At 38.2% G+C, this 24,476-nt stretch overlaps 3 protein-coding genes and 1 long non-coding RNA gene across 5 annotated transcripts; all 4 read left to right on the forward strand.

The window, feature by feature from the left end:
* Positions 1-2,456: 2,456 nt before the first annotated feature.
* LOC118210195 (olfactory receptor 1496-like) lies at positions 2,457-4,953 on the forward strand. The gene is made up of 2 exons (XM_035386178.1): positions 2,457-2,526; positions 3,585-4,953. Exon 2 carries the CDS (start codon positions 3,609-3,611, stop codon positions 4,557-4,559), a length of 951 nt encoding a protein of 316 aa, XP_035242069.1. The 5' UTR covers positions 2,457-2,526; positions 3,585-3,608; the 3' UTR covers positions 4,560-4,953.
* Positions 4,954-7,455: 2,502 nt separating this feature from the next.
* Positions 7,456-24,465, forward strand: LOC118209245 (olfactory receptor 1496-like). Its single transcript, XM_035384434.1, has 3 exons — positions 7,456-7,548; positions 8,625-8,970; positions 23,600-24,465. The coding sequence occupies exons 2-3, from the start codon at positions 8,649-8,651 to the stop codon at positions 24,283-24,285; spliced, it is 1,008 nt and encodes a 335-aa protein (XP_035240325.1). The 5' UTR covers positions 7,456-7,548; positions 8,625-8,648; the 3' UTR covers positions 24,286-24,465.
* On the forward strand, positions 17,821-19,307 carry LOC118209246 (olfactory receptor 49-like). 2 transcript variants are annotated; one of them, XM_035384436.1, is made up of 2 exons: positions 17,821-17,894; positions 18,163-19,307. In XM_035384436.1, the coding sequence occupies exon 2, from the start codon at positions 18,187-18,189 to the stop codon at positions 19,117-19,119; it is 933 nt and encodes a 310-aa protein (XP_035240327.1). In that variant the 5' UTR covers positions 17,821-17,894; positions 18,163-18,186; the 3' UTR covers positions 19,120-19,307. The 2 variants fall into 2 exon arrangements, with proteins under 2 accessions (XP_035240327.1, XP_035240328.1); XM_035384437.1 differs by having other exon boundaries at positions 17,869-17,922.
* On the forward strand, positions 21,672-23,582 carry LOC118209247. The gene is made up of 3 exons (XR_004761690.1): positions 21,672-21,749; positions 21,941-22,006; positions 23,272-23,582. It is a non-coding gene; the product is annotated as an uncharacterized LOC118209247 (long non-coding RNA).
* Positions 24,466-24,476: the final 11 nt, after the last annotated feature.

Raw genomic sequence — 24,476 nt, forward strand, 5'->3', positions numbered from 1 at the left:
TTTAGTTATCCAGATGCCAACAAAATCGAGACTTCAAAATCCAGATTTCCAGTCATTTAATCCAAGAGGCATACAGTAAGGCTGTCAAAAGTGCCATGAAATTGAGTTTGAACATTAGCTTTTGTAATTAGAGTTCGAATATATTCGAATATCATTTCATAATTCACAAAAATAAGCTGCTTATTGTCGGGCGCAATATGCACGTGGATGCTCCCTCTAAACTGGCCTGCACGTTATTTTCCACAAGCGGGCAGTAGAATAGAGGACATCGGTGAACTTTCATACTAGGTTACTGCAATCTGGGGCCTCATTTATAAACGTATTTTAGATCAACTGTGTGGCGCGTGCGTAGGAAATCACCTCAAAGTGGTGATTTATAAAATTTCAACATGACTCGATTTGACGTGGAAACGGTTGTGGCTCTACGTCAGGTCTTCACTTCGCATATGCACGCAAGTTCATTTTATAAATGAGCCCCCTGCAGTTTCTATAGCCTCATGTGCAAATGAATAAAACACTTTCTTGTGGATGTAATTTGCCACAACTTACATTGTGTGGCATTTATTAATCACAATAATAGGGAAATGATTGTTTATAGGAAATCCCTGTTCATTTCTTAAAACAAAAACTATTCAAAAGGCTAACTGTAGCCTAAAACAACATAAACTACTTACTCTGTTTAGATTGTTTAAGTTCTTTCATCATCCAATTTTATCAAAATCTTCAGAACAGAAAGGAAACATAACCTGCTATGGGAACATTATTTAGCCTAAATTGATAGCTGACCAGATCTGTTGAACGAAGTGAAAAAATAGACTGGCTCGCGAGGCTAGCTGGCCAGTAAAGTTAGGTGTCAGCTGAAAGTATCACGGAGGTTATTGTCAAGGAAAACCAGACGATCCACTTGCTCTGGATCCAGGGCAGAACGTTTTTTTTTGTTGACAGAGAAAGTAACGTTAGCACAGGAAATGAACTTTGCGTGCATGAAAATGATTCGCCGCATTAAATTAAGCCTGTATATTCATGTTAATTACAAAACGCGGGATCCAAAATTAATATTCGAATGCTCAAATTTAGGTTCGAACTTAAAAAAAATATATATTTTCGAATAGTTTTCGAACCTCGAATATTTTTTGACAGCCCTAGCATACAGTGACGTTGCGGTTCCACAAGAAAAAGTTAAATATCAGAAACTTACTTTCACCTCCTTCAGCAGGGATAAGTAAAGGATAGGGACTGTCCACAGTTCCATGGGACTGAATAGACATTTGGTGCTATTTCTGGCATTTTAAAGGAGCATTTTGTTGGCCTGGCAGCCCACCATGTCTGTACAATTATAAGGGAAACACTTCATTTGGAAAACCAAATGCAATTTTATTTATTTATTTATTTTTTTATCTCACAAGCAAATAAAAACCAACTCTTGGATTACAAATAAACAATAGACTTTTTTCCTTTTTATTGACAGGACATAGTCAGGCCTGACCATCGGTTGTTTAAAAACTATCGGTCCATGGCTGATTGTAGTATTATCAGCCAATGCTGATCATATAATAGCCAAAATGTACGTCCATAAAGTGGCGAAAATGCTACTCAATTACTTATCAAAATAAGCAAGAGGAATTTTAGTGGAATTATACCACATCATTCTACTATCAATATCTGTGACTAAATATGGGATACGTATACAACATTGCCATTGGTTTTACACATAAATATGTTCCTTTCAAGATTAACTGACAATTTAATGTCTTGAACAATTTGTTTGAGAAATAAACATGCAAATAGAAAGGTGGGGTAGGTATTTACAACGGCCATGCGCAAAACCTCACTCACAATTTAGACTGGTGTAACCCCTTTCAGTTAATTCTGCTTTGATGAATGCCTCATGGGTGTCATTCATACATGTATGTTATTTGCATGCTGCAGCTGCAACTTTGAAACAAGACCGCTGTTCTCTTCAGTCTCCAAGAAACAGTGATTTACATGAACTGTTCGAGCCTGGCATCTGAGCACTGCCTGAACTAAGGGACAGAGCTGGAAATTAGAGTAAATCTTACCCTCACACTGGAATATATTTTAGTTCACAGTTGTTCCAGTCCAGTGGAATCTGAAGTAGAAATGAAGACGACTAAAAACAAATCGCACAGTGTCAAAACAATGAGCAGGCTTTGTCTACTAACTGGGATCATGTCAAGTGGGTGCCAACTATCACAAAAGCCTTGCTTGATAGGTGGTGTTAAACTGAACTTCAGCCTTTCCTGATGGACTCGTGTAACTTCCCTAAACAGTTTTAAAAACAAGACCACTCTTAATGAGAGATTGGAATATGTTGGATACCTCACAGGTGTTGATTGGTCAGAGCTGTAACGTCACACGTTGGCGTGTATTTTTTACATGGTTGTGTCATTATAAAAGAGTCAAAGCAGGAGATATCTCTTTCAGTCACCCAGATGTGGTGTACGACTACACAACTGCAAGGACTCAAATCTTTTCTCTGAAGGCAAACCCTTTCAAAAGAAACAGGTATTTAAGCAATATAACCTGCATTAAATCTGTGATAATTAAAATGATTTTTAGAATCATTATTATTATTATTATTATCATTATTATTAATAATAATAATAATAATAATAATAATGAGAACAATAATAGTAGTAATAATAATAATAATAATGATAAAAAAGACGAATAAGAAGAAATACTAATAATGAATAACCATAGAAAGCGATCATCATCATAATGCAATTATATGCAATATAAATTGTGTTCTTGGTAAAATTAGAATAGCATAATGGGCCGTACATAAGCAGCACAGGGGCGTAACCACGACCAAAAAAACCACAAGAGACAGGGGCTGAGGTGGGTTGAGGTATGGTGGGGTGAGGTATGGTGGGGTGCGTGGTTAGACCAGGGTATGCTCTTCTATTTCATTCAGTAATTTAATTCAGAGTGAATTACAGAGTGTAAAAGCAGTACATATGACTCTAGATTTGGCTTAAATTTGAAGACCATTCATTCCCCACCTGAATGATAGCAACAGATAATCTCACTAAAATAATTAAATTAAATATAGGCTTTGGAAATGGACAGCCCTGCTTTGGGGTGTTCAGGTCCGGGCATGACACAGTGCTGGTACTTTCAGAACTCGAGGACACTCATGAGCCTCAGTGTGCTGGCAGATGTATTTTCATCCTTATATGATCAAATGCAACTTCTTATAAATGAACATTTTAGTGTTTGCTACAATTTGTGGGATTAAAACAAAATTAGTAAAACATTTGTTGGGTGCAGCAACCACAAACAATAACTGACTAAGCTGAGTTTGCAAAGACACAGTATGAACCTTGCATGTATTCCTAGGCCAGATTTGACTGAACACAGGATGACCTGTTACTTTTGTTATTATCGATACAACGTCGAGTTTGTTTTCAAATTATGTTCATCTGTAAACTGTATATAAACAAAAACATTTTTATTGCAAATGCTTCTCCAAAACCATATGTTGATTCAATCCAGTATCAGTAGGATATAAGTTTGCAGTTTTAAAATATGTTGACAAACCCTCACAATTTTATCCACAGCACTGCCTCTACATCCAGGAAACCATGGAGAATGTATCAGCAGTGACGTCCTTCATTTTGACAGCATACACTGAACTGGAAGATCACAGATATTTATACTTCATATGTTTCCTTATTTTATACATTCTGACATTATTGGTCAATTTGGTTCTTATTGTAGTAACATGCACAGAAAAAGGTCTGCATGAACCTATGTATTTGTTTATATGTAACTTATCAGTTAATGGAGTGTGTGGTAGTACAGTTTTATTACCATCTATGCTTAGCCATTTGCTATCTCATAATTATGCAATATCTCTCTCTTTTTGTCTATTAGAGATATACTGTTTAATGTCATATGCTTTAGTTGAATTTACTATTTTAGCAGTGATGAGCTATGACCGGTATGTTGCTATCTGTCACCCATTACACTATCACCTCCTCATGTCCCCTAGAAAGGTTTCCGCAGCCATTGTATTATCCTGGGTTGTTCCCTGTGTTTACTTTGCCCTTTATTTCATATTAACAACTGCCCGACTGTCATTCTGTGACAGGTATATAGAAAAAATTTATTGTATGAATTTCGAATTAGTTAAATTGTCTTGCTTTGATACAACGATTATAAGATTTGTAGGACCAGTATTAATAATTGTTTGTCCTAGTCCTCAGATTGTCATGATATTATTTTCTTATGCACAAATACTTAGAATCTGCCTGTCTGCTTCTAAGGAATCTCAAGCCAAAGCTCTTCAAACATGCACCCCACACTTACTGTCTGTGATTAATTTTTCTGTGGGATGCTTATTTGAGGTCATCCAGGGTCGTTTCAACATGAGTCATGTACCTCAAAAAGTTCGCATATTCCTGTCCCTGTACATTCTGATAATTCCCCCATTGTTTAATCCTCTCATTTATGGAATTAGCATTCAGGCCATTAAAGTTCAGATTTTCAAATTACTGAGTAGTAAAAAAAGAAGTGAAACCAGCGCATGGTGATGATTTAAAAATATATTCTCTTTCTGTTATTTAGATATGGTTAGTAAGGCTGAACCCTGTATCACTAGTCTTCCCAGATGCCAGATTTTGGGCCGAATGTCTAGTTTTTTTTTATTGTTTGTACAGGTTTGGTTTTTGGCCCCAACTGGACAATATAAAAGCCCGGTCTGAATAACTGAAATTTGACGCCCCCCTGGCCACCCCACCCCACTTCATTATTAAGCATCAACCTGCCCCCCTGGTCAGAGAACCCAAACCTCACCTGTGTGTACAGTCCATGTTTGATATTCAGTTTTGACTAATTCTACATCTGGCAACCCTACGTATCACAAAGTAATATAAAAGGACATGTAATATTAAAAATCACTGAAATATTGAAAATGTCTTGTCTGGGTATTGCTTGATTTCTACATATTTAAATAAAAATATGGACTGTAAAGTATTAAATAAAGTGCTTTCAGTGACCAGGCTTGGTTGTAAGACAAACCACACCCACTTACTGTAGTTTAGCTCCAACTAATTAAATAAAACCATTTGTAATAGCAAGCATTAACACTGACATTTGCATTTTTTGTTTTTTCGAAATTGAGAAAACCTCTTTTTCACGTGTGGCCTCCCCAGAGATATTTCCTTGCCCCATTACTGGAAGACTCTCTCTCTGGTCAGGACAATTCATTCTCTCTGCTGCCCACATGTGGACCAGCCCCTACAGCATGGTGTTGGTGACATGCCTGACACTGAGCTCCAATGCTTCACAGCAGTGGCGTAGCCAGAAATGAAATTGCAGCTGGGCCTGAATAAAAGTGGGTGGGCCACACAATTCATTCCATAAATAGCTCAAGATTTATTTGCAGTAATACTGATTTGTCATTACTATTAGACTTAAAGTTTGTGTTAAACAACTAACATTACAGGTAACGTAAACAAATCGATGTCCTCAAAACATACAGGCTTGAGAAAGTCTCATAAATCAGCTTCTGAAAATGAATGAAAATTTGAGTCGAAATATAAAAGTACATGTTGCTATTTGATAGGCTATATAAGCTACCGAAATTGGTACCAGAATTCCAATATAAAAGAACGTTTAAAGCCACGAGAATCAATCAAAGCTCGTTGGCATTTTCATCCCTTTCACTTAATCTTTCGGCTTCAATCCCTAGTACTGTATTCATGGAATCCGCGCACTGACTTTGGATGAGCTCGATTGAATAGATGTTGAATAGATGAAAATGCTTTCACTAGGCTAAGTAGAGGGAGGGGTATCGTATCAGCAGGGAAATTACGCTCTCAAAGTAACGACGGTGACAAGTCTGTATGACTTTTTTTTTTTTTTTTCTGTTATCGCTAAAAGACGAGATGCGAGTTGCACCCTAGGATGAGCCTAGGCAAGAAGTAGGTGGGCCTAGCCCCAGCCAGGCCCACCCATAGCCACGCCGCTGCTTCACAGCTAGAGGGCTGATCTAGGATCAGTTCTGTGTTCTAGCTAATAATGGATGAGGATAGGATGTGGACAACGGAAACCTGATCCTCAATCAGCACTCTTACTCTGACACACTGTTTGAATATGAACACCTTGAATGAATACCTAACAAGATTCCAGATAAAGAGTCCTCTTAATCCACTGTCAACATGTATGGAAACTGCAGTGATGCCAAGAAATCCTTGGTCACTGTATGACTGAGGATGTTTTGCACATTAAGAACTGGACGATATGGGTGCCATTCATATGTACAGACAGGTGACAAATTAAAGGAAATACCAGAATAAGTGAGTGGAGAAACATAACGAATGGAGATGCTTCCATACAGGTACACTGCATGAAAGATTTAAGCAATTAACATCCTATCATGCTCTGTGGCATGTATAAAAATGCTGAGTAGGTGCAGCTGACCTTTGCATCAAGATGTGAAGAGGAAAAGATCTAAGTGACTTTGAAAGAGGGTTCATTATTGGGCCACGAATGGCAGGAGCTTCAGTCCCAAAGACTGCTCAACCGGCTAGTGTTTCAATAGGAGCAATGACTAAAGTGACACGTGCTTTTAGATCTATGGGAAAGACATCAGTAAATAGGGTCGAAATTGTGACTCAAATAGTTTGGTTGCAGTGCATAAACCCCTCATTACAAAGACAAATGCACATCTGAGTTCAGTGGTGCAAAAACCATAGGCACTGGTCTACAGAGATGTGGAAAAAAGTGATATGGTCAGATGAGTCATACTTCACTATATTCTCGACAAGTGGGCGAGTCCGAGCGTGGCGTACACAAAGAGAATGGTACAGGCCTGAATGCCTGCCCCCCATACAGTGAGTTTATCAAGGCTTTTCGATTGGAATGCAGCATCCATTTCAGGCTAAGTACCACTTGAACTAGGTGATAGACCGGGAAACAAGAGTGAATTTTACTCTCGTACTAGAACATATTTTGTTACACAATTGACCCAGCACAGTGGACTGTGAAATAGTAATGGAGATCACTGTGGTGCTTAAAAACTAATTTCACTGCATCTGAACCATGATCAGTACTTGTATACTGTTTGACTTTGGGACAAAATGTTTTGTGATTACGTTTTTTATGCAAAAAATGTTTTTTTTTCTCTCCTTTCCTTTCAGGGCTTCCGCAGGATCATGACAAGGGCGTGGCAGCTTGTCCACTCAAGCCCTGCTTGACAGGGGATATTAAACTGAATTATATTTTATTGGGGTTTGGCGCCACAACAGCTTTTTCTCATGGACTCTTGCAGCTTTTCTGAACAGTCTCAAAAAGAAGACCAATCGTAATGAGAGATGGGAATATGTTGGATACCTCACAGGTGTAGATTGGTCAGAGCTGTAACGTCACACGTTGGTGTCTATTTTTCACATGGTTGTGTCATTATAAAAGAGTCAAAGCAGGAGATATCTCTTTCAGTCACCCAGATGTGGTGTACGACTACACAACTGCAAGGACTCAAATCTTTTCTCTGAAGGCAAACCCTTTCAAAAGAAACAGGTATTTAAGCAATATAACCTGCATTAAATCTGTGATAATTAAAATGATTTTAAGAATCATTATTATTATTATTATTATTATTATTATTATTAATAATAATAATAATAATAATAATAATGAGAACAATAATAGTAGTAATAATAATAATAATAATGATAAAAAAGACGAATAAGAAGAAATACTAATAATGAATAACCATAGAAAGCGATCATCATCATAATGCAATTATATGCAATATAAATTGTGTTCTTGGTAAAATTTGAATAGCATAATGGGCCGTACATAAGCAGCACAGGGGCGTAACCACGACCAAAAAAATCACAAGAGACTGGGGCTGAGGTGGGGTGAGGTATGGTGGGGTGAGGTGTGGTGGGGTGAGGTATGGTGGGGTGCGTGGTTAGACCAGGGTATGCTCTTCTATTTCATTCAGTAATTTAATTCAGAGTGAATTACAGAGTGTAAAAGCAGTACATATGACTCTAGATTTGGCTTAAATTTGAAGACCATTCATTCCCCACCTGAATGATAGCAACAGACAATCTCACTAAAAGAATTAAATTAAATATAGGCTTTGGAAATGGACAGCCCTGCTTTGGGGTGTTCGGGTCCGGGCATGACACAGTGCTGGTACTTTCAGAACTCGAGGACACTCATGAGCCTCAGTGTGCTGGCAGATGTATTTTCATCCTTATATGATCAAATGCAACTTCTTATAAATGAACATTTTAGTGTTTGCTACAATTTGTGGGATTAAAACAAAATTAGTAAAACATTTGTTGGGTGCAGCAACCACGAACAATAACTGACTAAGCTGAGTTTGCGAAGACACAGTATGAACCTTGCATGTATTCCTAGGCCAGATTTGACTGAACACAGGATGACCTGTTACTTTTGTTATTATCGATACAATGTCGAGTTTGTTTTCAAATTATGTTCATCTGTAAACTGTATATAAACAAAAACATTTTTATTGCAAATGCTTCTCCAAAACCATATGTTGATTTAATCCAGTATCAGTAGGATATAAGTTTGCAGTTTTAAAATATGTTGACAAACCCTCACAATTTTATCCACAGCACTGCCTCTACATCCAGGTAACCATGGAGAATGTATCAGCAGTGACGTCCTTCATTTTGACAGCATACACTGAACTGGAAGATCACAGATATTTATACTTCATATGTTTCCTTATTTTATACATTCTGACATTATTGGTCAATTTAGTTCTTATTGTAGTAACATGCACAGAAAAAGGTCTGCATGAACCTATGTATTTGTTTATATGTAACTTATCAGTTAATGGAGTGTGTGGTAGTACAGTATTATTACCATCTATGCTTAGTCATTTGCTATCTCATAATTATGAAATATCTCTCTCTTTTTGTCTATTAGAGATATACTGTTTAATGTCATATGCTTTAGTTGAATTTACTATTTTAGCAGTGATGAGCTATGACCGGTATGTTGCTATATGTCGCCCGTTACACTATCACCTCCTCATGTCCCCTAGAAAGGTTTCTGCAGCCATTGTATTATCCTGGGTTGTTCCCTGTGTTTACTTTGCCCTTTATTTCATATTAACAACTGCCCAACTGTCATTCTGTGACAGGTATATAGAAAAAGTGTATTGTATGAATTTTGAATTAGTTAAATTGTCTTGCTTTGATACAACGATTATAAGATTTGTAGGACCAGTATTAATAATTGTTTGTCCTAGTCCTCAGATTGTCATGATATTATTTTCTTATGCACAAATACTTAGAGTCTGCTTGTCTGCTTCTAAGGAATCTCAAGCCAAAGCTCTTCAAACATGCACCCCACACTTACTGTCTGTGATTAATTTTTCTGTGGGATGCTTATTTGAGGTCATCCAGGGTCGTTTCAACATGAGTTATGTACCTCAAAAAGCTCGCATATTCCTATCCCTGCACATGGCCATAGTTCCCCCATTGTTTAATCCTCTCATTTATGGAATTAGCATTCAGGCCATTAAAGTTCAGATTTTCAAATTGCTGAGTAGTAAAAAAAGAAGTGAAACCAACGCATGGTGATGATTTAAAAATATATTCTCTTTCTGTTATTTAGATATGGTTAGTAAGGCTGAACCCTGTATCACTAGTCTTCCCAGATGCCAGATTTTGGGCCGAATGTCTAGTTTATTTTTTATTGTTTGTACAGGTTTGGTTTTTGGCCCCAACTGGACAATATAAACGCCCGGTCTGAATAACTGAAATTTGACGCCCCCTTGGCCACCCCACCCACTTCATTATTAAGCATCAACCTGCCCCCCAGGTCAGAGAACCCAAACCTCACCTGTGTGTACAGTCCATGTTTGATATTCAGTTTTGACTAATTCTACATCTGGCAACCCTACGTATCACAAAGTAATATAAAAGGACATGTAATATTAAAAATCACTGAAATATTGAAAATGTCTTGTCTGGGTATTGCTTGGTTTCTACATATTTAAATAAAAATATGGACTGTAAAGTATTAAATAAAGTGCTTTCAGTGACCAGGCTTGGTTGTAAGACAAACCACACCCACTTACTGTAGTTTAGCTCCAACCAATTAAAAACCATTTGTAATAGCAAGCATTAACACTGACATTTGCATTTTTTGTTTTTTTGAAATTGAGAAAACCTCTTTTTCACGTGTGGCCTCCCCAGAGATATTTCCTTGCCCCATTACTGGAAGACTCTCTCTCTGGTCAGGATGATTCATTCTCTCTGCTGCCCACATGTGGACCAGCCCCTACAGCATGGTGTTGGTGACATGCCTGACACTGAGCTCCAATGCTTCACAGCAGTGGCGTAGCCAGAAATGAAATTGCAGGTGGGCCTGAATAAAAGTGGGTGGGCCACACAATTCATTCCATAAACAGCTCAATCGCATTTACAGTACATTACAAGCGCGAAAGTGTTCTGCAATGCGTTGGCCTGCTGTGTCACACTGCTGTTGTTTATCTATTTAGTTTTGCCTACTTATGTGGACGTTTTGTCGCCAGGTTTATTTGCAGTAATACTGATTTGTCATTACTATTAGACTTAAAGTTCGTGTTAAACAACTAACATTACAGGTAACGTAAACAAATCGATGTCCTCAAAACATATAGGCTTGAGAAAGTCTCATAAATCAGCTTCTGAAAATGAATGAAAATCTGAGTCAAAATATAAAAGTACATGTTGCTATTTGATAGGCTATATAGGCTACCAAAATTGGTACCAGAATTCCTTACCTTTTTTTTCATGGATCAGATACAATGACATTTAAAGCCACGAGAATCAATCAAAGCTCGTTGGCATTTTCATCCCTTTCACTTAATTTTTCGGCTTCAATCCCTAGTACTGTATTCATGGAATCCGCGTACTGACTTTCGATGAGCTCGATTGAATAGATGTTGAATAGATGAAAATGCTTTCACTATGCTAAGTAGAGGGAGGGGTATCGTATCAGCAGGGAAATTACGCTCTCAAAGTAACGACGGTGACAAGTCTGTATGACTTTTTTTTTTTCTGTTATCGCTAAAAGACGAGATGCGAGTTGCACCCTAGGATGGGTCTAGGCAAGAAGTAGGTGGGCCTAGCCCCATCCAGGCCCACCCATAGCCACGCCCCTGCTTCACAGCTAGAGGGCTGATCTAGGATCAGTTCTGTGTTCTAGCTAATAATGGATGAGGATAGGATGTGGACAACGGAAACCTGATCCTCAATCAGCACTCTTACTCTGACACACTGTTTGAATATGAACACCTTGAATGAATACCTAACAAGATTCCAGATAAGGAGTCCTCTTAATCCACTGTCAACATGTATGGAAACTGCAGTGATGCCAAGAAATCCTTGGTCATTGTAAGACTGAGGATGTTTTGCACATTAAGAACTGGACGATATGGGTGCCATTCATATGTACAGACAGGTGACAAATAAAAGGAAATACCAGAATAAGTGAGTGGAGAAACATAACGAATGGAGATGCTTCCATACAGGTACACTGCATGAAGGATTTAAGCAATTAACATCCTGTAATGCTCTGTGGCATGTATAGAAATGCTGAGTAGGTGCAGCTGACCTTTGGATCAAGATGTGAAGAGGAAAAGATCTAAGTGACTTTGAAAGAGGGTTCATTATTGGGGCACGGATGGCAGGAGCTTCAGTCCCAAAGACTGCTCAACTGGCTAGTGTTTCAATAGGAGCAATGACTAAAGTGACACGTGCTTTTAGATCTATGGGAAAGACATCAGTAAATAGGGTCGAAATTGTGACTCAAATAGTTTGGTTGCAGTGCATAAACCCCTCATTACAAAGACAAATGCACATCTGAGTTCAGTGGTGCAAAAACCATAGGCACTGGTCTACAGAGATGTGGAAAAAAGTGATATGGTCAGATGAGTCATACTTCACTATATTCTCGACAAGTGGGCGAGTCCGAGCGTGGCGTACACAAAGAGAATGGTACAGGCCTGAATGCCTGCCCCCCATACAGTGAGTTTATCAAGGCTTTTCGATTGGAATGCAGCATCCATTTCAGGCTAAGTACCACTTGAACTAGGTGATAGACCGGGAAACAAGAGTGAATTTTACTCTCGTACTAGAACATATTTTGTTACACAATTGACCCAGCACAGTGGACTGTGAAATAGTAATGGAGATCACTGTGGTGCTTAAAAACTAATTTCACTGCATCTGAACCATGATCAGTACTTGTATACTGTTTGACTTTGGGACAAAATGTTTTGTGATTACGTTTTTTATGCAAAAAATGTTTTTTTTTCTCTCCTTTCCTTTCAGGGCTTCCGCAGGATCATGACAAGGGCGTGGCAGCTTGTCCACTCAAGCCCTGCTTGACAGGGGATATTAAACTGAATTATATTTTATTGGGGTTTGGCGCCACAACAGCTTTTTCTCATGGACTCTTGCAGCTTTTCTGAACAGTCTCAAAAAGAAGACCAATCGTAATGAGAGATGGGAATATGTTGGATACCTCACAGGTGTAGATTGGTCAGAGCTGTAACGTCACACGTTGGTGTCTATTTTTCACATGGTTGTGTCATTATAAAAGAGTCAAAGCAGGAGATATCTCTTTCAGTCACCCAGATGTGGTGTACGACTACACAACTGCAAGGACTCAAATCTTTTCTCTGAAGGCAAACCCTTTCAAAAGAAACAGGTATTTAAGCAATATAACCTGCATTAAATCTGTGATAATTAAAATGATTTTAAGAATCATTATTATTATTATTATTATTATTATTATTATTAATAATAATAATAATAATAATAATAATGAGAACAATAATAGTAGTAATAATAATAATAATAATGATAAAAAAGACGAATAAGAAGAAATACTAATAATGAATAACCATAGAAAGCGATCATCATCATAATGCAATTATATGCAATATAAATTGTGTTCTTGGTAAAATTTGAATAGCATAATGGGCCGTACATAAGCAGCACAGGGGCGTAACCACGACCAAAAAAATCACAAGAGACTGGGGCTGAGGTGGGGTGAGGTATGGTGGGGTGAGGTGTGGTGGGGTGAGGTATGGTGGGGTGCGTGGTTAGACCAGGGTATGCTCTTCTATTTCATTCAGTAATTTAATTCAGAGTGAATTACAGAGTGTAAAAGCAGTACATATGACTCTAGATTTGGCTTAAATTTGAAGACCATTCATTCCCCACCTGAATGATAGCAACAGACAATCTCACTAAAAGAATTAAATTAAATATAGGCTTTGGAAATGGACAGCCCTGCTTTGGGGTGTTCGGGTCCGGGCATGACACAGTGCTGGTACTTTCAGAACTCGAGGACACTCATGAGCCTCAGTGTGCTGGCAGATGTATTTTCATCCTTATATGATCAAATGCAACTTCTTATAAATGAACATTTTAGTGTTTGCTACAATTTGTGGGATTAAAACAAAATTAGTAAAACATTTGTTGGGTGCAGCAACCACGAACAATAACTGACTAAGCTGAGTTTGCGAAGACACAGTATGAACCTTGCATGTATTCCTAGGCCAGATTTGACTGAACACAGGATGACCTGTTACTTTTGTTATTATCGATACAATGTCGAGTTTGTTTTCAAATTATGTTCATCTGTAAACTGTATATAAACAAAAACATTTTTATTGCAAATGCTTCTCCAAAACCATATGTTGATTTAATCCAGTATCAGTAGGATATAAGTTTGCAGTTTTAAAATATGTTGACAAACCCTCACAATTTTATCCACAGCACTGCCTCTACATCCAGGTAACCATGGAGAATGTATCAGCAGTGACGTCCTTCATTTTGACAGCATACACTGAACTGGAAGATCACAGATATTTATACTTCATATGTTTCCTTATTTTATACATTCTGACATTATTGGTCAATTTAGTTCTTATTGTAGTAACATGCACAGAAAAAGGTCTGCATGAACCTATGTATTTGTTTATATGTAACTTATCAGTTAATGGAGTGTGTGGTAGTACAGTATTATTACCATCTATGCTTAGTCATTTGCTATCTCATAATTATGAAATATCTCTCTCTTTTTGTCTATTAGAGATATACTGTTTAATGTCATATGCTTTAGTTGAATTTACTATTTTAGCAGTGATGAGCTATGACCGGTATGTTGCTATATGTCGCCCGTTACACTATCACCTCCTCATGTCCCCTAGAAAGGTTTCTGCAGCCATTGTATTATCCTGGGTTGTTCCCTGTGTTTACTTTGCCCTTTATTTCATATTAACAACTGCCCAACTGTCATTCTGTGACAGGTATATAGAAAAAGTGTATTGTATGAATTTTGAATTAGTTAAATTGTCTTGCTTTGATACAACGATTATAAGATTTGTAGGACCAGTATTAATAATTGTTTGTCCTAGTCCTCAGATTGTCATGATATTATTTTCTTATGCACAAATACTTAGAGTCTGCTTGTCTGCTTCTAAGGAATCTCAAGCCAAAGCTCTTCAAACATGCACCCCACACTTACTGTCTGTGATTAATTTTTCTGTGGGATGCTTATTTGAGGTCATCCAGGGTCGTTTCAACATGAGTTATGTACCTCAAAAAGCTCGCATATTCCTATCCCTGCACATGGCCATAGTTCCCCCATTGTTTAATCCTCTCATTTATGGAATTAGCATTCAGGCCATTAAAGTTCAGATTTTCAAATTGCTGAGTAGTAAAAAAAGAAGTGAAACCAACGCATGGTGATGATTTAAAAATATATTCTCTTTCTGTTATTTAGATATGGTTAGTAAGGCTGAACCCTGTATCACTAGTCTTCCCAGATGCCAGATTTTGGGCCGAATGTCTAGTTTATTTTTTATTGTTTGTACAGGTTTGGTTTTTGGCCCCAACTGGACAATATAAACGCCCGGTCTGAATAACTGAAATTTGACGCCCCCTTGGCCACCCCACCCACTTCATTATTAAGCATCAACCTGCCCCCCAGGTCAGAGAACCCAAACCTCACCTGTGTGTACAGTCCATGTTTGATATTCAGTTTTGACTAATTCTACATCTGGCAACCCTACGTATCACAAAGTAATATAAAAGGACATGTAATATTAAAAATCACTGAAATATTGAAAATGTCTTGTCTGGGTATTGCTTGGTTTCTACATATTTAAATAAAAATATGGACTGTAAAGTATTAAATAAAGTGCTTTCAGTGACCAGGCTTGGTTGTAAGACAAACCACACCCACTTACTGTAGTTTAGCTCCAACCAATTAAAAACCATTTGTAATAGCAAGCATTAACACTGACATTTGCATTTTTTGTTTTTTTGAAATTGAGAAAACCTCTTTTTCACGTGTGGCCTCCCCAGAGATATTTCCTTGCCCCATTACTGGAAGACTCTCTCTCTGGTCAGGATGATTCATTCTCTCTGCTGCCCACATGTGGACCAGCCCCTACAGCATGGTGTTGGTGACATGCCTGACACTGAGCTCCAATGCTTCACAGCAGTGGCGTAGCCAGAAATGAAATTGCAGGTGGGCCTGAATAAAAGTGGGTGGGCCACACAATTCATTCCATAAACAGCTCAATCGCATTTACAGTACATTACAAGCGCGAAAGTGTTCTGCAATGCGTTGGCCTGCTGTGTCACACTGCTGTTGTTTATCTATTTAGTTTTGCCTACTTATGTGGACGTTTTGTCGCCAGGTTTATTTGCAGTAATACTGATTTGTCATTACTATTAGACTTAAAGTTCGTGTTAAACAACTAACATTACAGGTAACGTAAACAAATCGATGTCCTCAAAACATATAGGCTTGAGAAAGTCTCATAAATCAGCTTCTGAAAATGAATGAAAATCTGAGTCAAAATATAAAAGTACATGTTGCTATTTGATAGGCTATATAGGCTACCAAAATTGGTACCAGAATTCCTTACCTTTTTTTTCATGGATCAGATACAATGACATTTAAAGCCACGAGAATCAATCAAAGCTCGTTGGCATTTTCATCCCTTTCACTTAATTTTTCGGCTTCAATCCCTAGTACTGTATTCATGGAATCCGCGTACTGACTTTCGATGAGCTCGATTGAATAGATGTTGAATAGATGAAAATGCTTTCACTATGCTAAGTAGAGGGAGGGGTATCGTATCAGCAGGGAAATTACGCTCTCAAAGTAACGACGGTGACAAGTCTGTATGACTTTTTTTTTTTCTGTTATCGCTAAAAGACGAGATGCGAGTTGCACCCTAGGATGGGTCTAGGCAAGAAGTAGGTGGGCCTAGCCCCATCCAGGCCCACCCATAGCCACGCCCCTGCTTCACAGCTAGAGGGCTGATCTAGGATCAGTTCTGTGTTCTAGCTAATAATGGATGAGGATAGGATGTGGACAACGGAAACCTGATCCTCAATCAGCACTCTTACTCTGACACACTGTTTGAATATGAACACCTTGAATGAATACCTAACAAGATTCCAGATAAGGAGTCCTCTTAATCCACTGTCAACATGTATGGAAACTGCAGTGATGCCAAGAAATCCTTGGTCATTGTAAGACTGAGGATGTTTTGCACATTAAGAACTGGACGATATGGGTGCCATTCATATGTACAGACAGGTGACAAATAAAAGGAAATACCAGAATAAGTGAGTGGAGAAACATAACGAATGGAGATGCTTCCATACAGGTACACTGCATGAAGGATTTAAGCAATTAACATCCTGTAATGCTCTGTGGCATGTATAGAAATGCTGAGTAGGTGCAGCTGACCTTTGGATCAAGATGTGAAGAGGAAAAGATCTAAGTGACTTTGAAAGAGGGTTCATTATTGGGCCACGAATGGCAGGAGCTTCAGTCCCAAAGACTGCTCAACTGGCTAGTGTTTCAATAGGAGCAATGACTAAAGTGACACGTGCTTTTAGATCTATGGGAAAGACATCAGTAAATAGGGTCGAAATTGTGACTCAAACCGTTTGGTTGCAGTGCATAAACCCCTCATTACAAAGACAAATGCACATCTGAGAGTTCAGTGGTGCAAAAACCATAGGCACTGGTCTACAGAGATGTGGAAAAAAGTGATATAGTCAGATGAGTCATACTTCACTATATTCTCGACAAGTGGGTGAGTCCGAGCGTGGCGTACACCAAGAGAATGGTACAGGCCTGAATGCCTGCCCCCCATACAGTGAGTTTATCGAGGCTTTTCGATTGGAATGCAGCATCCATTTCAGGCTAAGTACCACTTGAACTAGGTGATAGACCGGGAAACAAGAGTGAATTTTACTCTCGTACTAGAACATATTTTGTTATGCAATTGACCCAGCACAGTGGACTATGAAATAGCAATGGAGATCACTGTGGTGCTTAAAAACTAATTTCACTGCATCTGAACCATGATCAGTACTTGTATACTGTTTGACTTTGGGACAAAATGTTTTGTGATTACGTTTTTTATGCAAAAAATGTTTTTTTTTCTCTCCTTTCCTTTCAGGGCTTCCGCAGGATCATGACAAGGGAGTGGCAGCTTTTCCACTCAAGCCCTGCTTGACAGGGGATATTAAACTGAATTATATTTTCTTGGGGTTTGGCGCCACAACAGCTTTTTCTCATGGACGCATGCAGCTTTTCTGAACAGTCTCAAAAACAAGAGAACTCGTAATGAGAGATGGGAATATGTTGGATACCTCACAGGTGTTGATTGGTCAGAGCTGTAACGTCACACACTGGTGTGTATTTTTACATGGCCGTGTCATTATAAAAGACTCAACAATAGGAACATCTCTTTCAGTCACCCAGGTGTGATGTGCGTCTGCAGAACTGGAAGTGCTCTGAAAGCTTTTCTCTGAAGGAAAAAGAAACCCTTTTGAAGGAAACAGGTAATGGAACAGCTGTAAGAATTTTAGTGTATGTGTGTTTTTTTATTTTTAACTTTATTTGTCCTATACAAACACATCAAAAGTGTAATATAAATAGGGGTATTGGTGCGCATGCATGTAAACATAACCATTGGTAAATTCCATAAAAATGACAAACTCTTTCAAATCAATGCGCCTCACAAACACCACATTTTAATTCAGTGTCAGTAGGATGTAAGTCCTCTATTTTAAAACATTCTCACAAACCCTCATATATTCTCTTCCACAGCATTGACTCTACATCCAGGTGATCATGGAAAATGTATCAGCAGTGACATCCTTCATTTTTACAGCATACACTGAACTGGAAGATCACAGATATTTATACTTCATATTTTTCCTTCTTTCATACGCAGTGATATGGTTGGTCAATTCAGTTCTAATTTTGGTAATATGCATTGAGAGAAACCTGCACGAGCCCATGTATTTGTTTATATGTAACTTAACAGTAAATGGACTTTTTGGGAGCACATCTTTATTACCATCTATGCTTGTCCTTTTGTTATCTGTCCATTATGAAATATCTGTAACAAATTGTCTATTACAGGTATATGCTTTACACTCATATGCTACAGTTGAATTTACTATTTTAGCAGTGATGAGTTATGACCGTTATGTTGCTATTTGTCACCCATTACACTATCACCTCCTCATGTCTCCTAGAAAAGTTTTTGTAGCCATTGTATTATCCTGGATTATTCCTCTTCTATTCTTTGCCCTTTATTTCATAATGACTGTTCAACATTCATTTTGTGGCAGGATCATTGAAAAAGTCTATTGTACAAATTTTCCTTTAGTTAAACTCTCTTGTTTTGATACCACTGTTCAGAACTTTGTTGGACTGGCATTAACTTTTGTTTCACCTTGTTCTCAGATTGTCTTGATACTGTTTTCCTATGCACAAATACTCAGAATCTGCATCTTTGCTTCTAAGGAATCTCAAATCAAAGCTCTTCAAACATGCACCCCACATGTACTGTCTGTGATTAATTTTTCTGTGGGATGCTTATTTGACATAATCCAGAGTCGTTTCAACATGAGTCATGTACCTCATAAAGCTCGCATATTCATGTCCCTTTACTTTGCGATAATTCCCCCATTGTTTAATCCTCTCATTTATGGAATTAGTATTACAGCCATACGAGTTCATATTTTCAAGTGGTTTATTGTTATAAAGAAAAGGTAAATGAACTCTGCTGTAGGTGATGATGAAATAATTTCCTGTCTCTGTCAGTTTTGATCACTGAGTAATCAGTTTTAATGGATAGTACACTTTCTGAGGTTTTATTTGACTTTCTGGCAATATTATGTCAGTTGTGTGTTTTTCAATTCATCCAGGCAGTTTTGGGTGCGGTCAAGGATAATTTAGACAAGTTTTTTGATTACCTTGCATCTTTCTGATGGCTGGTGTAGTGGCAATCATCAGTAATTCATAATTTACACCAAAGAACTCATGATTTAAACCAAAAAATAAAAATAAAAAATACACTTCAGGTACACATAAGTTAAACTCTCAAGCTGCTTGTACAGAGATCCCACACATCAGCGGATTGCATTTATAGAATTAATTCACAAGAACATAAAAATATGTTTTGATATATTGTGTCGATACTTCTTTCCTCCCCGCTTTTCAAGCAGTGCGAGCTCTTCACTCCTAAGGGCCAATGCAGTCATGCTGAGGCAGTTGCAACACTGGAGCTGCTCAGTGGCCAACAATAGAAGATTGTGGCTGTACTGGGCAGCTCCCAGGTGTGAATGTGTATGAGTGTGAAGCAGGGCGTTCCTGCAAAAGAGCATCCGTGCTCAGTGAACCTAGCCTGGGTAAATAAAGGTTAAATAAATAAATTCCTTCCTGGAAATTGTTTTCTTCATATGTGAGACTGAATTTAAGTTTTGAGCAATAATCAGGCAGTATATAAATGCGCAGCCCCTGCTGACATAAAATCACTGCACAAGCCGCTTTGGAGTTACTTGAAGTAAAATTTCTTCCATTACAAAGTCTGTAGGTAATCAGAAACTTGCCTAAATATCTATTCTTAATTACACACACTGTATGGGCCCAGCAAACATACACTACAACAAGACTAGGCAAGCCTAATTCAGCCAGACCCTGGATACAGCCTGTGGGGAACATTATCGTGATTTTTGGTCCGTAAATGATACTGGGCTGTCTTTTCACAGAGGTTCCAGAAAATACTTCCTCTTTATTCAAAATCAAAATTATACCACTATCATATAACTTCGACAATCAATATCACAATATCTATGAATCCAAGGTATGGTCAGTGCCATATCTTGCCATATCCAAACAAGGTCTCTGGCTATTGAAATCAATGTTAATACATTTCCTCTGAATACTTTTGAAGAATTGTATTATTCCTCATATTATGTATGTCCTCAAATTATTGTTTTCAATTAGCCTATGCACATATTCATTATCATAGTCAATAAATATATATGCTTTATATACAAACAATTGTTGTGTCTATGTTATTTCACAAAGTCAGACATACACAATACCGACTGATTGTTGAACTTAACTGTTCTGAATAATCCTGAGAAAAGAAAAGAGGTTGATGTGGGGAAGTTCTGTGGTTTGGCCATGCTGGACTTGCAAAAAAGCATTTGATACAGTTGACTATGGGATTTTAATTGATGAATTCCATGCTAGTGGTTTTAATATATAGGGGCGACATAGCTCAGGAGGTAAGACCGATCGTCTGGCAGTCGGAGGGTTGCCGGTTCAAACCCCGCCCTGGGCATGTCGAAGTGTCCTTGAACAAGACACCTAACCCCTAACTGCTCTGGCGAATGAGAGGCATCAATTGTAAAGCGCTTTGGATAAAAGCTCTATATAAATGCAGTCCATTTACCATTTACCATAGTATATGACTTATAAGATGGGTTTATTCCTATTTGTCTGATCAGAAAGGTAGTGGATGTTTCTGGGACACCAAGACCAAGACCCATAGGGTGCGGGGTAACACATGGAAGTGTCTTGGGTCCACACTTCTTTTTATTTTACATTAATTACTTAAAGGCAGCCTCTTCTTGTCACCTTTTCACACGTCCTAAAGACTCAGACCTCCTTGATAAAACAGCTGTTGAAAAAGTGCTAAGTGTGGAAATACAAAATATGAGTGGATCGCTTTCCGATAATCAACTCTGCAGAAATTATATTGTTTGGTTCCAAAATTAAGCTTGGGAAATCACCAGGATTCAATGTCAAAGCTGGGAACTCCCAGATTATTGCTGAACCACCTGTTAATTATCAGGGATGTGTCTGAGACAATTGCCTATCTGGGGAAAGTAAATCATGAGACTAAATTTCTTGCTCCAAAAGATTTATTTTTTGGAAAATGCAACACGACAAATGTTAGCAGAGGCTTTGATACAAAGCCGCTTTGATTATGCTGCTTATCTGTGGTATGATGGTCCACCTCAGCGACCCAAACATAAATTACAATCAGCACAAAATAAACAGATGTTTCCACTCAAGCCCTTGCTTGACTGGTGATGTACAGATTGAATATTTTTAATTTGGGTTTAGCGCCACAAAAACCTTTTCTTACGCACTCTGCAGCTGTTCTAAACAGTTTTAAAAACAAGACCACTCTTAATGAGAGATGGGAATATGTTGGATACCTCACAGGTATCGATTGGTCTGAGCTGTAACGTCACACGCTGGTGTGTATTTTTACATGGTTGTGTCATTATAAAAGAGTCAACAGGAGAAATATCTCTTTCAGTCACCAAGATGTGGTGTATGATCACAGAACTTTTCTCTGAAGGCAAATATTCTTTCAAAAGAATCAGGTATTTACCAAAAAATCTTTCAGACTACTAGAATATTTATTATCTATATTTTTCTAAACCTTTCTCAGTCATGTTTATCAGTGATATTGTATCAATCTTGTTAATTTGTTCATTCTATAAAGGATGTTTTAAAACAAGAACATCAATTATGATCAACTAACGGTAAATAAGAGATTATTTTTCTGTTACAGTTGAACTGAAGTATCGCCATAAGTGTGGTCACCGATTTCTTGATGAGTACATTTTAATGAAATAAGGTACTGTATGATCTTTTTTCACTTTAATTTGTTCATTTAATCAATGATGCATTTTACAGTGTAAAGAGAACACATTAAGATCATTCATGCCTTAATCAGTTCTGTCTCCTAAATAATTTGCAAAGGATAAAAAATAAATTAAGTAGAGGCTTCAGAAACGGACATAAACAATAAAAAATACTGAGGACATGACCTTGGTGGGCCAGCACGATGGTGCAGTGGGTAGCACTGTTGCTTCACAGCAAGAAGGTTGTGGGTTCAAATCTCGGCTTGGGGCCTTTCTCTGTGGAGTTTGCATTTTCTCCCTGTGTCCGTGAATGGTGTGTGTGCACCTGTGATAGATTGGTGGCCTGTTCAGTGTGTATTCCTGCCTCTGGCTGGAATAGGCTCCAGCACCCTCCCGTGACAATGCTCAGCATAAGCGGGTATAGATAAAGGATGGATGAACTTGGTGGGGGTGGAGGAAGGTCCTTGGTTCGAATCCCAGCCGGGGCCCCCCTGTATGAAGCCTGCATGCTTTCCCCGCACCCATGTTGGCCTTCTCTGGGTACCCCAGCTTCCTCCCCCAGCCCAAACAACATGCAGCTTAGGTGAATTAGAGAGTCTAAATTGACCCTAGTTGTGTGTGTGCGTTTGTGAGTGAAGTGTGTGTGTGTGCTCTGAGATGACCTGGTGAACTCTCCAGGGTGTATTCAATACATGCTGGAATAGGCTTCAGCACCCCCTGTGACCCTGACAAGGAATAAGCAGGTATAGATGATGGATGAATGGACGGATGGATGGTGTACAGTGCTGGTGCCCTCAAAACTGTAGGCTAGTCATGAGCCTAGATGGGCTGACTGATTTATTCTCATCTTTACATAATGCAACACGATTATATATATAATTACATTTTATCATTTTAAGTCAGAATTGGTTAAAAAAAAAAAAACAATTGTACTATATGTTACTTAAAATGCAAGTGTTCACTTGAACATTTTCAGTGCAGCAACCACAAAATAGAACTCACCAAGCTGATTTTGTGAAGTTAAAAGTATAAAATTTGCACGGCCTCCTTAGCCAAATTCAACAGGATGACATGCTAATTTCATTCTTATCAGTACAATGTCAAGATTGTTTCCAAATTATGTTCTCTTGTAAACTGCATATAAATTAAGAAGCTCTTCAGTGTAAGGGCTTCTTCAACACCATATGTTGATTGAATTCAGAATCAGTAAGATATAAGTCCTCAATTTTAAACAAATCCTCACTTACTCTACATTCAGGTGACCATGGAAAATGTATCAGCTGTGACATCCTTCATTTTGACAGCATACACTGAACTGGAAGATCACAGATATTTATACTTCATATGTTTCCTTCTTTTGTACATTGTGATATTATTGGTCAATTTAGTTCTTATTGTAGTCATATGCACTGAGAAAAGTCTTCATGAACCTATGCATTTGTTTATATGTAGCTTATCAGTTAATGGAGTGTGTGGTAGTACAGTTTTATTTCCATCTATGCTTAGTCATTTGCTATCCCATCATTATGAAATATCTCTGCCCTTCTGTCTACTACAGATATACTGTATGATCACATGTGTTTTAGTTGAATTTACTATTTTAGCAGTGATGAGCTATGACCGGTATGTTGCTATCTGTCACCCATTACACTATCGCCTCCTCATGTCCCCTAGAAAGGTTTCTGCAGCCATTGTATTATCCTGGGTTGTTCCTTGTGTTTACTGTGCATTTTATTTATTATCAACTGCCCAATTGTCATTCTGTGAAAGGCATATAGAAAAAATGTATTGTATGTATTTTGAATTAGTTAAACTGTCTTGCTTTGATACAACAATTTTGCGATTTTTAGGACCAGCATTAATGATTGTTTGTCCTAGTTCTCAGATCGTCATGATATTATTTTCCTATGTACGTATACTCAGAGTCTGCATGTCTGCTTCTAAGCAATCTCAAGCCAAAGCTCTTCAAACATGCACCCCACACTTACTGTCTGTGATTAATTTTTCTGTGGGATGCTTATTTGAGGTCATCCAGAGTCGTTTCAACATGAGTCACATACCTCATCAGGCTCGCATATTCCTATCCCTGCACATGGCCATAGTTACCCCATTGTTTAATCCTCTCATTTATGGAATTAGCATTCAGGCCATTAAAGTTCAGATTTTCAAATTGCTGAGTAGCAAAAGAAGTGAAGCTGACAGCGAACGGAAACAACGAGCGACCGCAGGCAGCTGTGCTGCGGTGTGCCACGCCAGCGAGGTGCCTGGATGACAGTCTGCTACCGACGACCGCCGCCAAGACGCCAAAAAACGACCACCATCCAGTTACAGCAAGTAACAGTGATTACAGAACCTCCTCAAGACCAGTGCATAATGACGATACTCTGAACTTTGTTTCAAATGTCTGTAATCCAACCAACATTAAAACGCGTGTGGCTGAAAGAAACGCCAACAAATCAACCA

This window comes from Anguilla anguilla, chromosome 12, assembly GCF_013347855.1.
Source record: "Anguilla anguilla isolate fAngAng1 chromosome 12, fAngAng1.pri, whole genome shotgun sequence".
Lineage (NCBI taxonomy): Eukaryota > Metazoa > Chordata > Actinopteri > Anguilliformes > Anguillidae > Anguilla > Anguilla anguilla.

Coding starts and splice junctions, on each gene's coding strand:
- LOC118210195 (XM_035386178.1), top strand. CDS start 3,609: ATGGAGAATGTATCAGCAGTGACGTCCTTCATTTTGACAGCATACACT.
- LOC118209245 (XM_035384434.1), top strand. CDS start 8,649: ATGGAGAATGTATCAGCAGTGACGTCCTTCATTTTGACAGCATACACT. Junction 8,971..23,599: donor TTTAATGTCATATGCTTTAG/TTGAATTTACTA, acceptor CATGTGTTTTAG/TTGAATTTACTATTTTAGCA.
- LOC118209246 (XM_035384436.1), top strand. CDS start 18,187: ATGGAAAATGTATCAGCAGTGACATCCTTCATTTTTACAGCATACACT.